Source organism: Canis lupus, chromosome 3 (genome assembly GCF_048164855.1).
Source record: "Canis lupus baileyi chromosome 3, mCanLup2.hap1, whole genome shotgun sequence".
NCBI classification, from domain to species: domain Eukaryota; kingdom Metazoa; phylum Chordata; class Mammalia; order Carnivora; family Canidae; genus Canis; species Canis lupus.
The window spans coordinates 43,488,639-43,505,356 of NC_132840.1; the positions used below are offsets into that span (position 1 = coordinate 43,488,639).

Sequence of the window (16,718 nt, forward strand, 5' to 3'; positions counted from 1 at the left end):
CCCCCCGCCCTCGACCCCCCTCCCCGGGAAGCTGCAGCCCGGGGTCGCATGCCCAGAGCCCAGGCCCGGGGTTCAGGGAGGCCGTGGGGGAGGGGTCGGCCCACCCGGGGCCGCACAGGTGTGTGGGGGCGGCGCCCGGGGTTCGAATCCCGCCCCCCGCCCTCGACCCCCCTCCCCGGGAAGCTGCAGCCCGGGGGCCGCATCCCCAGACCCAGGCCCGGGGTTCGGGGAGGCCGTGGGGGAGGGGTCGGCCCGCCCGGGGCCGCACAGGTGGGGGGCGGCGCCGGGTCTTCCCCCCCCCCCCACCCCGGGCGGGAGCGAGGGGCGCCGCGGGGGCGCGGGGGCGCGGGGACGCGGGGGCCGGGCCGAGGGGGCTCCCGCGAGGTGGCGCTCAGGCTCCTCCTCCGCGCTCAGGTTTCCTCTCCCGCCCGCCCGCCGGCCGCGCCGCCTCCCCCCGCGCCGGGCCCACTCGGCGGCCTCCGCCCGCCTTCTCTCTCCGCTTCCCCTCGAGCCTCGGGAGGCGCCCGCAGCCGCGGGGCGCCCGGGAAGATGGCGGCGGCGGGCGGCGGCGAGGGGGGCGCGGGGCCGGGCTGCGCTGCGGGGCCGGGGCCGGGGCCGGGGCCGGGGCCGGGGCGGGGGCTGCGCGGGCCGGGCCCGTCCGCCGGCGAGGACGCGCGGGGCCCCGCGCCCGGCCCGCTGCACCCCGAGGAGGTCGCCGCGCGGCTGCAGCGGATGCACCGCGAGCTGAGCAACCGCAGGAAAATCCTGGTCAAAAACTTGCCCCAGGACAGCAGCTGCCAGGTACGGGGCGAGCGCGGAGGGGCGGCGCGTCCGGGGCCGTCGGGGCGGGCTGCGGGGGAAGCCGGCCCGAGGCGCCTCGCAGCGGTCGAGGGGCGGAGGGGGGTCGGTGCAGAGCTAGAAGCTAAGGTCGCTTTTGCACCCCCCCCCCCGGGTTCCTGAGCCCGCGCGGCCCCTCCGCGAGGGCGGCAGGGCAGGAAACTGAGGTTCGGGAGGCGCAGCGGCTGGTCCAAGGTCAAGGGACTCGGGGAGGCTGTCCTTAGCCGGCCCCCCTCTCCTCCCCGTGCGGCCCGCGGCTGTGAGTGGGGGGAGACGGGATCGGCGGGGAGTAGGGGGAAGGCAGGTGAAGGAGCGTGGAGGTGAGCCGTGGAGCGCAGTGGGGGGGCTCAGGTTTTCAGGAGTACCTGGGGGGGCAGAGGGTCCCCCTGGGGTCCTGCGGACTTGGGCGTGCCGTGGGGGCGGGGGAGAGCTGGAGGAGAGTTTTGCCGTTGCAGAAGCACTTGCCCAAGTTTGTATGGAAGGTCCCTGTCTCCCCAGTCTACCAAGGCCCCCCGGAATGCAGAGGTTCGCGCTGAGCTTTGGGGAACCTCGCGGCCCCCTCCGGCCGTGCCAAGTACTGGAGGGTTTGCTACTCAGTGACTCCAAGGAGGCTCAAGGATAGGCTACTTTGTGTCTTTGATCCACGTTGGCTGGTAACTGTTGCTTCAAGATTAGAAACTTTGCATCTATTTAGCTTTAACCCCCTACCCCGTCGAGTGCCAAAGTTTCTACGTCGCTCCTTGTAGAAAAGCGAGAAAATACGGAGAAGCACAAAGAGGAAGAATAGAAATAAATCACTTGTATTTTTTTTTCTTTTGAATTGAAGCATAGTTGACATGCAGTGTTATATTAGTTTCGGGTGTGCAACATAGTGGACAATTCCATGCATTAGGCATTGCTCACTACCGTGTGACCAGTTGTCACCATACAAAAGTATTACAGTGGTTTTTAAAATTTTTTTTAAAGATTTTATTTATTTATTCATGAGAGACACACAGAGAGGCAGAGACACAGGCAGAGGGAGAAGCAGGCTCCTTGCCGGAGCCCGACACAGGACTTAATCCCAGGACCCCGGGATCATGACCTGAGTCGCGCAGGCAGATGCTCAACCGCTGAGCCACCCAGGCGTCCCGGATTATAGCAGTGTTATGAGTAGTTTCCCAACGGTATACTTCTCATGCCTGTGATTTCCTTATTTTATAACTGGAAGTTTGTGCCTCTTAATCTCCTTCACCTGTGTCAGCCCCCCCCCCCCCCATCCTCCTTCCTTCTGGCAACCACCAGTTCTGTGTGTCTATGAGTCTGTTTCTGGTTGTTCTTTTGTTTTTTAGATACTAGGTGTAAGTGAAATCATATGGTATTTGTCTTTCTCAATCTGACTTACTGCACTTAGCATCATACCGTGCAGGTCCATTCACGTCACCAATAGCAAGGAAATATTCTGATACTTAAAGACAACCATTGTTAACATGGGATATTGTCCTTTTCCCTTTTCCTGTGCCTGTGTATACATATGTATTTTTGTTTCACACGCACACACACAAAGGAAAAGAGAGAGACCATGTCTTTGTACTTCAGGGTTTCTTAATTATCTAGGTGTTCATATATATTTCATATATCGCTTGAATTTATGTATTTCGTGTGGATGGGGAGGGTGGGCTGTCCTTTTAGTGGCAGATTGGGGCCAATTTATGTGGTTCCTCCTGTAGCAGGGTATAGGGCATTGCAAGGGGCTGGCTATTGATAACTGCAGGGCAGTTCTTCCATAAGACCTGTAAGTACTGAGAGCAATGGCTCGTTATTATGTAATTAGATCTTACAATAAATGAGAGCATATAATCCATATGCAGGAGGGGCCATTTTGTTTCAAAAAGCAACGTAAAAAAGTCTTTGTCAATACGATGTATCTCATTCCTTTTGCAGCTCTTTCCATTATTGTCTACTTCCCATCCATCAAGTAATATTTTGTGATGAACACCTATAAGAACACCTGTAATGGGTTGATTTCATAGAAACAAATTTCCCCTACCCGTGCAAATAGAAGGCAGCAAGGGGGCTCAGGAAGAGAGGTGCCTGGAAGAGGCAGGTGGCATTGAAAAATAATGGAAAGAACAGCAGCTCTGTGTATAGATAATCTAGGAAAAGAGAGACGGAGAAGTATTTCTTTTTTTTTTTTTTGGTGGAGTGTCACCTATTTTTGTTTTATTTCCTTGCATTCTAAAAATATTTAGATACAGAATTCTAGACTGTTGGCTCTATTCTTGTTTTGCTGTTGGTATCTTTCTCATTTCTCTTAAGAGACATGAAAAAATGTCAAAGCGTCTAAAAAAGGAACAGTTTTAATTACTGGGTATTAGTGATGGATGGAGGCTTTATGAGAATTATACTGATTTGTATTTTTGAGATACTCTTTCTCTGTTATGAGTTTATGTTTGGCCTAAGTCTTAGGATTTTCTGTAAGGTAGCAAGAATAAACTATTTGAATAAAACTGTATAGTCCACATGTCTAGATGAGTCTTGTACTGCCAAAAAAGTATCTTAAATTTTTACATTAAGTTAAATTCTTAGGCCAAGTTTTTTACAATAGAAGAATTTAATCTAAAAAAAAAAGAAAAAAAAAAGATCTAGAGATTAGTTTCCAGACTTGTTTGAGCATTTCTTTCCTATGATGATTTATATTATAAAACATTGTTTGTAGGGATGCCTGGGTGGCTCAGTGATTGAGCTTCTGCCTTTGGCTCAAGGCATGGTTCCAGAGTCCCAGGATCAAGTCCCACATCGGGTTCCCTGTGGCAAGCCTGCTTATCCCTCTGTCTATGTCTCTGCCTCTCTCTCTCTGTGTCTCTCATGAATACATAAATAAATTAAAAAAAAATAAAACGTTTTTAAGATTGCTGGTGTGTAGTTTTAAAATCTAAACCTATAGTGTACAGATAACATTTGAGTAGTGTTTTTTTTTTTCCTGTCATCTTCTGTACCTGTATCCTTGCTAGTTTTCTGATCACAATTATAACTATGTGGTCTGTGTTCCATAAATAGAATAGACCAAAGTATGCTAATTTTTAAAAGCAATTAAAAGACAATCTTTAATTAGACTGAGCATTGCTATTTTTATTGGCTGAATAAAATGCATATATTCTTATCTCTTAAGTTCTAATATTTTCATAAATATTTTTTGCGAGGATTTTTTATATTTTATCTTTTATTTCCCTTAGCAATTCTAATGTCTAAGGGCACCTGGGTGGCTCAGTTGGCTAAGCATCTGCCTTTTGGCTCAGGTCATGATCCTGGAATCTTGGGATCAAGCCCCATCATCTGTCATTGGCTCCCTGCTCAGCGGGTCATCTGCTTCTCCCTCTCCTTCTGCCCCTCCCTCTGCTTGTGTTCTCTGTCTCTCTCTCTCTCTCTCAAATCTTTAAAAACTAACAATTCTGATGTCTAGTTCTAATGTCTTTCTTAGTGGCTGCATATTATGTCAAGTTAGAAATGAGGGTTTAACTTGAATTTTACGTTGTGCCTTTTAGCATTTATTGCATGGCTAAAATATATATACTTTATGAAATAACGAACATGGTTTAAGAAAAAGTAACTACTTTTTGTTCAGTTATTAAGTAATAAGATGCTTTAAATATCAAATTCCTGTTCTTTCCTAGAAGATTCATTTTTTTCCCTAAAGATTTTATTTATTTATTCATGAGAGATACAGAGAGAGAGGCAGAGACTTAGGCAGAGGGAGAAGCAGGCTCCCTGCAGGGAGCCCGATGTGGGTCAAGATCCTAGGACCCCAGGATCACAACCTGAGCCAAAGGCCAATGCTCAACCATTGAGCCACACAGGCGTCCCTCATTCATTCATTTATTCTAGAATATTACATTAAGGATCTAGGCCCTTCCTAACTTTAGTTGTCAAGCTGTATAGTTATGTCTCTAGAAAAGTTACATTGGTAACTGAGCCCAATAATATTCTTTCAACATTTTAAAAACATGAGTATTTTCTTTCTTACTCAAATTTTAATTTTTGGTAAAAACTTCTCAAAAGCTGCCTCATTTAATAGCTACTGTACAGTCAGTCGGGTGCTGTCTGGTTGGCCTCCTACGCTTTCTCTAGTCCTTCTAGCTCTTTGTGTTTTCATAGTCTTAGCTCTGGTTCCTGTCTCTTTTCATGTCTTGCCCAGACTACTATGACTTCTCTGTTTGTCATCTACCCTCATTATTGTCCTGTGTCTTATGTTTTAGCCCATCCTGCTGACTGCTTCCCTTGAGGGGAACTCCCCCAAAGCACAAATCCAATTATGTCACTCCCCTACAAAAAGAAAAGAACGAAGGAAGAGAGGTTTACCTCTACATTCCCAGCACTTCTCAAACTTTTCTTCAAATGTCCCTCAACATGTCTTTTTTCCTCAAATTGTGAGGAAGAATGAAGCTCAATCAGCTTATCCCAAGAAACTTTGAAGCTTTGTCTTCTGACTGAAGTTTTCATATTAATTTTATTAGTTCTACTGGTGAACTTGGATTTAATTTAAAAACAGTACTTAGGGACGTCTGGGTGGCTCAGGAGGTTGAGCATCTGCCTTTGGCTCAGGGTGTGATCTTGAGGTCCAGGGATCGAGTCCCACATTGGGCTCCCTGCGAGGAGCCTGCTTCTCTCTCTGCCTATGTCTCTGCCTCTCTGTCTCTAATGAATAAATAAATAAAATCTTTAAAAAAGCAAAAACAGTGACTTAAACTTGTTTCACCATCCTCCAAATTTTTTTCATAAACTTGACACTTCTGGAAGATGCACATATGTATCCTATGATTTTCCATACTCCTTAATTACCATAGGTTACTCAGACCTCAGTTTGAGAAGCATGACATAATGAGCTAGAACTCTAAGACTCTAGGCTTTTTATGACTTGGCCTTTGCCTCCATTTGCAGTCTTATTTCTTATTAGTCCTACAATGGATTCTACTCTAGTTTTATCAAGCTAGTTTTAGACCCCCAAGTACTTCAGGCCACAGTGATTTGGATATTTATAGTATGTCTTTGAATGTTTGTGTTTAGGAATGCAATTATAGTATTTATCATTAATAACATTTGTAATAATTATAGTGAATAATAACAATGTTGAGAACACTGTTTCTTATTCATAATAGCCATTGTGAATGTATGCGTGAATAGTCTTTTGCAGCTCTGAACTTAGGATTTTGATTTAAGGTAATGTCCTAATATGTGTTTTTTATTGTATTTCCTATACATTGTCTTTATTTGTTGGTTCTCCTGGTTCTGCTTTAATGGAATTGTTACTGGAGTTTCAAAATGGAGAAAACAATAGCATTTATTCCTTATGTTGTTTGAATTCACTCACTTTTTCTCTAACATGTTGTGTATGTGTACGTGTGTTTTGCTCTTGTTGTGTTATTTTAGAATCCGAAAGAAATTTTCTTGTGTAATTAAGAGAAAATGTGAGGTGCTTAGGGCTAACAGCCAGGATCGGTAATAGAAGAAACATTCTGTTGTTTCACTCTGGGCACTATTAACTTTCATTTTGAAGTATTCTATTATAATAGTTAATTGAGAAGGTTGATGGTTAATTCACAGAGGTCTGTCTAAAAGCATAGTATTATCAACTAAGCAATTTTTAGAAAAACAAACCACCGGTAGAAAACTCCAGTTGATTTTCTTTTTAAAAGCTACTTATTCCTGTTTTTCTTTCTTATCAGTCGAAAACAAATAGGATTTCTCGCATACATTGTGTTAACTGTGAGATTTTAAAATATGCATTATTTTCTTTAATAACATTCAGTAATTCCTACCTCTTTTTGTATGGGGCTATTACTCATTTTTTTCCCTGATAATACTGGGATTATTTTGCATTTTGAATTTTTTTCTTTTTCTTTTTTTTAAAGATGTTATCTATTTATTGTTAAGAGACACAGAGAGAGAGGCAGAGACAGAGGCAGAGGGAGAAGCAGGCTCCATGCAAGGAACCCGACGTGGGACTTGATCCCGGGACTCCAGGATTGCCCCTGGGCCAAAGGCACGTGTTCAACTGCTGAGCCACCCAGGGATCCCGAAATTATTCTTTTTTTTTTTTTGTAAAGATTTTATTTATTCATGAGAGGCATGGAGAGAGAGAGGCAGAGACACAGGCAGAGGGAGAAGCAGGCTCCATGCAAGGAACCCGACGTGGGACTTAATCCCGGGACTCCAGGATTGCCCCTGGGCCAAAGGCAGGTGCTCAACTGCTGAGCCACCCAGGGATCCCGAAATTATTCTTTTTTTTTTTTTTTTAAGATTTTATTTATTCATGTGAGGCATGGAGAGAGAGAGGCAGAGACACAGGCAGAGGGAGAAGCAGGCTCCAAGCAGGGAGCCCGACGAGGGACTTGATCCTGTACTCTGGGATCACACCCTGAGCCCAAGGCAGACGCTCAACTGCTGAGCCACCCAGGTGTCCCTATTCTTTTTCTCATCAAGAATGCCATTTTACTTCCAAAAGTTACTTTTCACAGTGTAGTTTACATGACATAAAAGTTATTTTCTAATGTAGTTAATCAATTTCATGATGAGTTCTACCCCTTTTCTGCATGTCTTATGCTGTTCCCAGTGTAGCAAGGACACTGAAAGCTGCTAGAGGAACATCTTCTAGATTTCCTGGTCACTACTGGCTCAGTAAGTTTCTAGTCTTGGCAGGAATTCTTGAAAAGTGTTTCAGCAATGCTTGTTCTCTGTTCTGAAAACATTTTCAAGAAGAGCAGTACTTTGTGGTCAGCATCACAATGCTGTGTGTTAACAAGCAGTCCAAAGAAGTCTCAGGTGATTTATAGGCCATTTCCTGATTAATGAATAGGAATTATTCTTATAAATTATTTTTTGGCTAGTAACATGTTTTCCCATAGAAGAATATGGTAAATGTGATTTAGTGTTGTTCACTAGCATTTTAACAATGATTTAAGCTATGATGCTCCTAAAGTTTAAGATTACTCTAAATGGTACAATAAGCTCTAAACAGCTTTGTGCAGGAACAGAGACTCTCCCAGCTTCAAATCATTGATGAGTGCACCTGTGCCTTGTCAGTGCTCAAGAAAGAGCTGTATTTAAGGCAATTGCTCTTTAAATAAACAAGATTCTGAACATTGGGGAAGCAATAAATCATCTCTGATGAAAGGCTGTTGCTGAAAGGGGTCCGTTTCACTCCGAGTTTTGTCCCTTACTACTTCTATTTGCACGTACCTTCCCTACATTATAACCTCTGGTCCTTAGGAGCTACCAGAGCCCATTTCTCTCTTGTGGGCAGAGAGTTTTATGCTTAGCTCTACTTAGACCAGCTCAAACAGGCAGGTAAAGGAATATTAAAATGTAGATTAACCATAGTTATCTATACATTTCAATATTCTATACTTGTTTATCTGAAACCTTGGCTCTGTTTGTATTTCATTTGCTTAGAGATGTAATTGCCGTACTCTAAGGGGATGTATGCATCAAGAGGGATAAAAGTAAGGAGTAGGAAAGTCAGAGCACTAATCTGTGTATTTTGGCTTATAATTCTCTGCAGAGGATTGTCCTTGGTTGCCGTGCCAAATATTTTTCATTTTGTTCCTCCACATCTGACTCTGTCCTTCTTACCTGCTCTGTGTCCTGGGAGGCTTATCTTGCTCTGGTTTCTGGTTGCATTTGGCTAGAGCCACCAGTAGGAGATCTAAGGGTGGAGGCAAGATAGATTGGGGTACTTATTCACTCAGCTTCCTTTCTCCTGGGATACCTTGGGTTGGCTGTTAATTCTTTCAAAGGTCACAGTTCTTTCCAGTGCTGCTCTCCATGCAATTAAGCCTTGGGGTTGTTTGTAGTCATTACCCTTGCCTCCTTAGGCTCAGAGGTTATAGGGGACTGTTGCTAACCAAAGGCTTTTTATAAGTCTTTGTAGATAGTCTTCTTAAAAATATCCTCTGCAATTACTTAGTTTTTGAGTCTGCCATATGTTTCTTGCTGAGAACCCAATGCTGTCACCTATCTCTTGTCCTTCCTAATAGCACCCAGATTTTCCTTGGAGGCTCTACTCATCCCTAATTATTTATCAACTTCTATGGTTTGGGTTGATTTGACAGATTACTCCTATCTGTTTGGGTGACATAAACCAACAAACAAACAAACAAAAAATAAATAAATAAACCAACAAACAGTGTTCTTCCCTTTCGGCATTAGAATTGGTTAAAGCATGGGCAATAACCTGGCCCTAAGCCAATCTGTATATCCCGGCCCCTTGGCCATTGTGATTGTTACAACCCAATATACTAAAATGGTTAGGGCTTTTGTTTGCTTGTTAAGGTAGGAGATTGTCTTTCATCCCACTGGATAAGGATGCAGAGACATATTGCCCTGATTACAGCTGGCAGTCTGAGGACAGAGGAGGACTGACCTAAGGAGAAAAAGGTAGAGGAGCCCTGATCAAACTATATCTGAAACTTACCTCTGGATTTCATGGTTATGCAAGCCACTAAATTCTTATTTCATGGATTTCAAGTTGGGTCTTACGTGTATACCAACCAATAGTATACTAACTAATACAGAATTTTAATTAAAAAAAAAGAATTTCAGTATTGGAAAGGATGGTAGAAGACATTTTAACTCTTTTGCTTACTATATAAATCAAATTTAGAGTTCTTGACACATGGAATCTTGCACACTTTTAACACCTTTACTTTCAGGCATAACTGCTTGGTTAGGTATCCTACTCTATCTTCAGACAACTTGGTCATAAATGTCTTATTTATACTGAATATATAAAATTATCCTGAAATTTTGATTTCTAGATCTAGCTTCTCTCTTCCCATAGAATTTATGGTATTGTTCTTTTAACTTACAACTTCAATTCCTTCAAACCAGTAATTTATAGGATGTAAGTCCAAATTTCCTCACCGTCTTCTTTTTTTTCTCCCTGGACACACACCACTAACCATTTTGTCATTGTATCTCCTAAAACAGGACCATGGTTGTCTAATTGAGCTCTTCCTGTAATCCCCCTGCCAGAACAAATTTTTCTTTCCTCTGGATATCTATAGCAACAATAACAAATTTTGTTTATTGGGTACCTATTATTATTGCCAGACACTGTATGCTTTTTTTTTCTTTTTTTACTTTTACATTTGTTTACATTGTACTTAATCCTCACTTCAAGACTGTAAGATCAAACTTCCTCATTCCCATTTTACTGCTAGGGAAACAAATGCAAAGTTAATACCAAGAAGTTTGCCCATGGTCATTCAACTAATTAGCTATGAAGTGGAAAAGACTAATATCTGGTTCCACAGCTCATATTCTTTTCCTACACTGTATTATAATTGTAATTCCCCTCTGCACACATTGTAATGTGTTTCAAAGGACAGGGATTGTGTAATATTTACTTTTATATCACAAATACTTCACCTAGAACCTGACTCATTGTTCCAAGGGAAATTTAAAACAGAAGGGGACTGCCCACTTATGTTGTTCTAAAATGTTAGACTTCTTTTAATATGTCTGACACCCCGAAGCCCCCAGGATTGATTTGCAAAATGAGAAAATTTTGCGTTGTGAGATCATGCTAGCTTTTTTAGTAGTGATGCTACTCCATTTACTTATAATAATTCAGTCAACTCCTTATGGCTTATGAGTAGGTTGAAAGCCATAAACCCTCTCTCTAGGAAAATGCTAATATTCATAGACACTCAAAAATTTGCACGTAATCAGGGGATTACAGATCTCTTGTTAACTTATGCCTGATCTCACTGGGGAGTTTAGACCCAGCATGAGAAGTGCCTTTCCAGGCTAATATAATTTGATCATGTTTTGGGGACTTCACCTAAATATGGACCACTTGAGCAGATCCAGAGCTGCTTCTTGAAGAGTTTTCTTCAGAAACTGCTGTGGCCTACATTTATGCAAAGGTGGGGTAATCCTCCTTCTTGGGCAAGAATATCAATTAGGCTCCTTAATTTTCTTTCTTTAAAAGAGTCAACTGTGTTGCTTCATGTTTGATGTAAAAGCTCATTGTTCTCTGGTCACTCAGCAGTACCAATTGACATTTTTAGGTACTATTCCGGGCCTTTACAAGGAATTGAAGTGTATTATTTCCCCCCAACATTTATTAAACGTCAAAGATTGTTTCTCTTTAAAGAATGTTTCTCTTTAAAACACAAGAAGACTGATGTGCTGTTCAGTGTTCTTCACATAAGTATTTATTGATAGGAAAAAAGTTTCTGGGATACCCAAGTGGCTCAGTAGGTTAAACATCTGCCTCATGGTCCTGGGATCGAGGCCTATGTCAGGTATTCTGCTCAGCGGGGAAGCCTGTTTCTCCCTCTCCCTCTGCAGTCCCCCCCACGTGTCCTCTCTGGCTCTCTCTGTCAAATAAATAAATAAAATCTTTAAAAGAAAAAAGTTTCTCTCTTCTGTTAGATTTTGAATCCCTAACTGGTGAGCCCCTAAACTTGTTTTATAGGCATTTAGTGCTTAATTTTGTGCTTGCTTACCATCATTATCTTTGGGTGTGTGGACTTATTTCTTCTGTATGCTTGTACATTGTGTTTGAAGCTTTCTGTTACATGTTTGTTACCACCTGAATGCCTAAACAGCGTTAGATTTCATTGAATTTGTTTGTGCCTGTATTTGTATGTAAATGTTGCCTCTCATCCTGCTACCTTGCCTGATCCCATGACCCATCCAACCCTTCAGACCCTAGACAATTGGGTTTTATATTTTTGCCCCTGAACCCCTACTGTGATTATCTGCTCTCATCTCCCAGCCTGCTTTTATTTCCTGGACTTTGGATTTTTCTATTACCCACAAGTGTAACTGCTTACTCTTAATTCCAGGTGAGTCTCCAAGACTCTGACTTTCAACCCTGTGGGCTTTTTACAGCCTGATCTAGAGTAAAGGTAATAGCAATAAACAAGAACATGCAAATCTGGGAAGTTTTAAATTTTGAGATAATCTTAAACATACAGAAAAATATAATACAAATAACTTTTTTCCCCCTCAACTGTTCAAGAGTGAATACTAACATGACACTTTATCACCGTGAGTACTTTATTGTGTATTTCCTACAAATTTGGACATTCTCTAGCAGAGCCACATACATCACTACCCACCAAAGTCAGAAATACCTGCCACCTAATCCTTGGATCACAAGTTAAGTTTTGCTGGTTGTCCCACTGATGTCTTTCATAGTGAAAGGATCCAGTTCAGAATTAGGTATTGTGTCTGTTTGTTTGTTTGTTTGTTTGTTTATTTATTTATTTATTTATTTATTTATTTATGATAGACATAGAGAGAGAGAGAGGCAGAGACACAGGAGGAAGGAGAAGCAGGCTCCATGCTGGGAGCCCGACATGGGACTCGAGCCCAGGGCTCCAGGACCGCACCCTGGGCCAAAGGCAGGCTCCAAACTGCTGAGCCACCCAGGGATCCTCTCTTTTTAATCTTTAGTCTGGAAAAAGTCCTCAGTCTTTGCTTGACTTTTAGGACCTTGACCCTTTTGAGGATGATAGGCTAGTTATTTTGTAGAATGTCCTTCAATTTGGGGTTGTCTCATGTTTCTCCATGATTAGATTCAAGTTAGGTCTCCTTAGCAAGAATATCACATTTTGATTGATTTTTTATTAAAGTAGTATTTGCCAGGCTTCTCCATGCAAAATTTTTCCCCTTTGTAACTAATAAGGATTTTGAAGGGGGATACTTTAATTAAGACTGTGGATATTCTATTCCCTTTCAAGTGTTCAATTTATTTACTAATTTATACTAAAAATAGGCTGCTCAATGGGTTATACTTCATTAATATGATTACTTATTTTCATGCTTCATTTGTTTTAGATTTGGGCAATGGGAGCTTCCTCAGGCTGGCTCCTATGTCCTCTTTTAAATCTTTTATTTTGCAATAATTTTGGATTTACAGAAAAAATCGCAAAGATAGCACAAAGTTCACATATATTCTTACCCACTGTCTATTCATGTTACATCTTAAATACTCAAGGTTTATTAGGACTAAGACTTTAGCATGGGCACATTATTATTAACTGAACTTCAGACTTTGGATTTCATTAGTTTTCTCACTTATGTCCTTTTTCCATTCCAGGATCCAATGCAGGGGTGCCACATTATGTCTCATTAGTCTCCATTCTGCACGAGTTTCTCAGTCTTTCCTTGTTGTTCTTTTTTGTAAGATTTTATTTACTTGAGAGAGAGAGAGAGAGAGAAAACAAGCGGGGGAAGGAACAGAGGGAGAGGGACAAGTGGTATCCGTGCTGAGTGCAGAGCCTGATGCAAGGCTCAGTCTCATGACCCTGAGATCATGACCTGAACTGAAATCAGGAGTCAGATGCTTAACTGACTGAGCCACCCAGGCACTCCAGTCTTTCCTTGTTTTATATGACCTTGACAGTTTTGGTCAGATATCTTTTTTAGAATGCCCTCGATTTGGGTTTGTATGTTTTTCTCATGAGAGATTAGGGTTATGGAATTTTGGTAAGAATTCCACAGAGGTGAAGTACACTTCTGATCACATCATTTCAGGGGAAGCATGACTTACTATCAATGATGTTAATCTTGATCATTTACTTAAGGTGCTGTCTGCTCCATCACTCCTATAAAGATACCACTTTTTCTATTCATGATTCCTCGGAAACAAGCCACTAATTCCAGCACACACTTACGGAAGGGTCTGATGTCCTTTGGATGTGTCCCCACCATTTGCTGAATACTTCCTTTGCTTTTAACATTAAGATGTTGCAGCTTGTTTTGCACCTTCTGTGCTCTAGCCCTGGAATCAGCCATTTCATGATAGCACCTATTATGAACTGAATGTTTGTGTTTCTCTAAACTCGTATGTTGAAGACCTAATGCCCAGTGTGGCCATATTTGGAGATGGGGCTTCTGTGGAAGTAATTAAAATTAAACAAGTTCCTAAGGGTGGGGCCCTGATCCCAGTGGGAGTACCCTCACAAAGAGACATTGAAAAGCTCAGTGTGTGCTGTGTGCCTAGTGTTGCCTGCCCTGAGTATGTGTAAGCACTGAAAAAAAGGTCATGTGAAGATGACTAAAAGTTTATAAGCCATGTTAGGGAGTTCAGATTTTATTTTAAGGGAAATGAGGATCCATGAAATATTTAAGCAAGTGAGTGTTGCAATCTGATTTCTAGCTGTCAGAAAGTAAAACTGTTGGTTTTGTGTCTTTCAAACCTTGTTCTTGGCCTGATCCTCATTCCAAGGTTAGGAGGTCAATGATGCAGTAAGCTTTAGGAATGTGATGGGAATGAATATTTCATAGACTTTATTTTTGCACTGCTGATACATAAGCTACAATATAGCATAGTAGTTCACTGTGTTTGTTCTGGAGTCTGCTAGCTTGGGTTTGAATACCAGATCTATCACATACTATCTCTACTGCCAGTCAGTAGACTTTCCTAGGGCTCAGTGTCCTTATCTTTAAGATCTGGATATAGGGATGCCTGGGTGGCTCAGTAGATGAGCATCTGCCTTTGGCTCAGGGTGTGATCCTGGAGTCACGGGATCAAGTCCCATGTCAGGCTCCCTGCATGGAGCCTGCTTCTCCCTCTGCTTATGTCTCTGCCTCTCTCTCTCTGTCTCATGAAAAATAATTTTTAAAAATCTTAAAAAAAATAAAATCTGGATATAGGGGCACCTGGGTGGCTCAATCAGTTAAGTGTCTGACTCTTGATTTCAGCTCAGGTCATGACCTCAAGGTTATGAGATGAGCCATGCATTGGGTTCCATGCTGGGCATGGAACCTGCTTGAGATTCTCTCTCTCTCCCTCTTTCCCCTGCCCCCTCCTAATTTTTCCCATTCTAAAAAATAAGTAAATAAATAAAATTTGAATGATAAAATCCAGCTCATTTGGGTTAAATAGGATTGAATAAGATAATGTCTATAAATTGATTGTAGATACATTTTTTTTTTAATTTATGATAGGCACACAGTGAGAGAGAGAGAGGCAGAGACACAGGCAGAGGGAGAAGCAGGCTCCATGCACTGGGAGCCCGACGTGGGATTCGATTCCGGGTCTCCAGGATCGCGCCCTGGGCCAAAGGCAGGCTCCAAACTGCTGCGCCACCCAGGGATCCCTGATTGTAGATACTAACCACATCTACAGAATCCTTCACAGTAACACTTAGATTAATGTCTAATGGAATAACTGAATACTATAGCCAAGTTGACACAAAACTAATCATCACAATGCCTACCTTTACTAATCAAGGGAATGCAAATTAAGATCACAGTAAAGTACAATTTTATATCAACTAAATTGACAAAAGTCAAGTATCTGGTAACACCACGCATTGTATGTAATGGTAATGTAATCAGTGGGACTCTAATGTAGTCCTGATGGGAATGTAAACTGCTACAATCATTCCCGCAAACAATTGGCACTTTCTTACATACATTTGTATGTGTGTAGCCTAGAAATTTCATTCCTTCAAAAACTTGTACATGAACACCAGGAAATGCGTAAAATTTATAAGAATGTGGTAGTAGTTAAAAATATGTAAGTATCAAAACAACAACCTAGAAACAAACCAAATATCCGCTGGTAGAAAAATGGATGCATAAATCTTACTATAGGCATAGAATGGAATATCAAATGGTAGTGAATAAATGAATGACCAGTGGAATATGAGTGAATTTTTGGAATATTTTTATTGAGTTTATAAAGCAAGGTACCAAAAATAAATAGATAAATAGGCAAGGCACAGGAGATTAAAAATAGCATAGTACCATTTCTCTAAAGCTCAGAAACAAGTAAAATAAGTCCCCATATCATTTGGGAATATATACCTACATTAGGAGCTCCAGCTATGGATGAAAGGGGCAGGATGGGCTAGCAAAGGATGTAGAAGTCAGTGGAACAGTGTTGTTAATGTTCTAGTCTTTAGGTTTGGTGATGAGTTCCTGGGTGCTTCTTTCATTATTATACCTCATAACTTAGTATGTTACAGGTGATTTTTCCATATTATCAAATCACTTAAAAATATAAAGGATAATTAGCAAAAACATTTGTTTCTTTTTCCCTCAAAAAAGCAGAATTTGAAACTTAGAGTGCTTTAATTTGTGAAAGTCTTTCTTAGGAAAAAGAAATTCATAAAAGCCAGAGAAGGGCTTAGAAGACTGCATGATTTAGGTTTAAAACTAAGGCTGGGTTTCATTGCGGCTGTTGATTCTCTCCTTAGGAAATATTTCATATGTGCAAAACTTTTCATTTAATTCCAGGGAGTAATAATGAACATGGTCTGGAAATAGATTGCTAAAGCTGTCTGTTAGTTCTGATGAACTCATCTACTGTAAGAAATTTGTAACTGGTATTCATGGTCACAGGGTGCTACTTCATTCCTTAAAATTAACTTGTAAGTTAATAGAAATGTCATAAAGCTAGATCAGAATAGAAAGATGTAATTTTAGTTGTTTGGGTTCTGTGTGGCGGAGCATTGTAGGATTCTGGCAAATGATATAGGGCTCTCTTTCAGGTTTTAAGTTTTTAATTTGGCCAACTTACCGAGACTCAAATTGAGAGGTGACCCACTTTTGCCTGGGTCAAAACAACCAGGGCATGGAGGAAAATAATTGTTTTTTTTTCTTTGCAAGAAGCTTTGTAAGGTTTCTCAGCTGGCAAATTTGGTATCCCACATCTGATACATAGAAAAGCTACAATTTGAAATAGAGGTATTTTAAAAACAATTTTTAAGGTGCCAAATGCATCTTTGAATACATAAGATCTCTCTCAGGTAATCCTCTCAGCTGAATGAGTAGCATAACATGTCATTTGTTTACAGATACTTGATAATGTGAAGAGCAGTGTCATGTTTTCTTTATCTGGCATTTGACAGCTGTTAACTAGTGAAATGAGAGATTAG

The 16,718-nt window shown here is 41.6% G+C and overlaps 1 protein-coding gene across 7 annotated transcripts in view; it reads left to right on the forward strand.

Moving 5' to 3' along the window:
* The first annotated feature begins 534 nt into the window (after window positions 1–534).
* RAVER2 (ribonucleoprotein, PTB binding 2) overlaps window positions 535–16,718 on the forward strand; it is a 98,741-nt gene continuing 82,557 nt past the window's right edge. For 6 of the 7 annotated variants that reach the window (XR_012028208.1, XR_012028209.1, XM_072820629.1 and 3 more), the window contains exon 1: window positions 535–801. Coding sequence is in view for 4 of the 7 variants with exons in the window: in XM_072820629.1 (XP_072676730.1) it covers window positions 550–801 (252 nt within the window). In the remaining 3 variants the exon portion in view is untranslated. Of the gene's footprint in view, window positions 802–967; window positions 1,097–16,718 lie in introns of those variants that run through there. The other variant, XM_072820632.1, reaches the window with a different exon arrangement.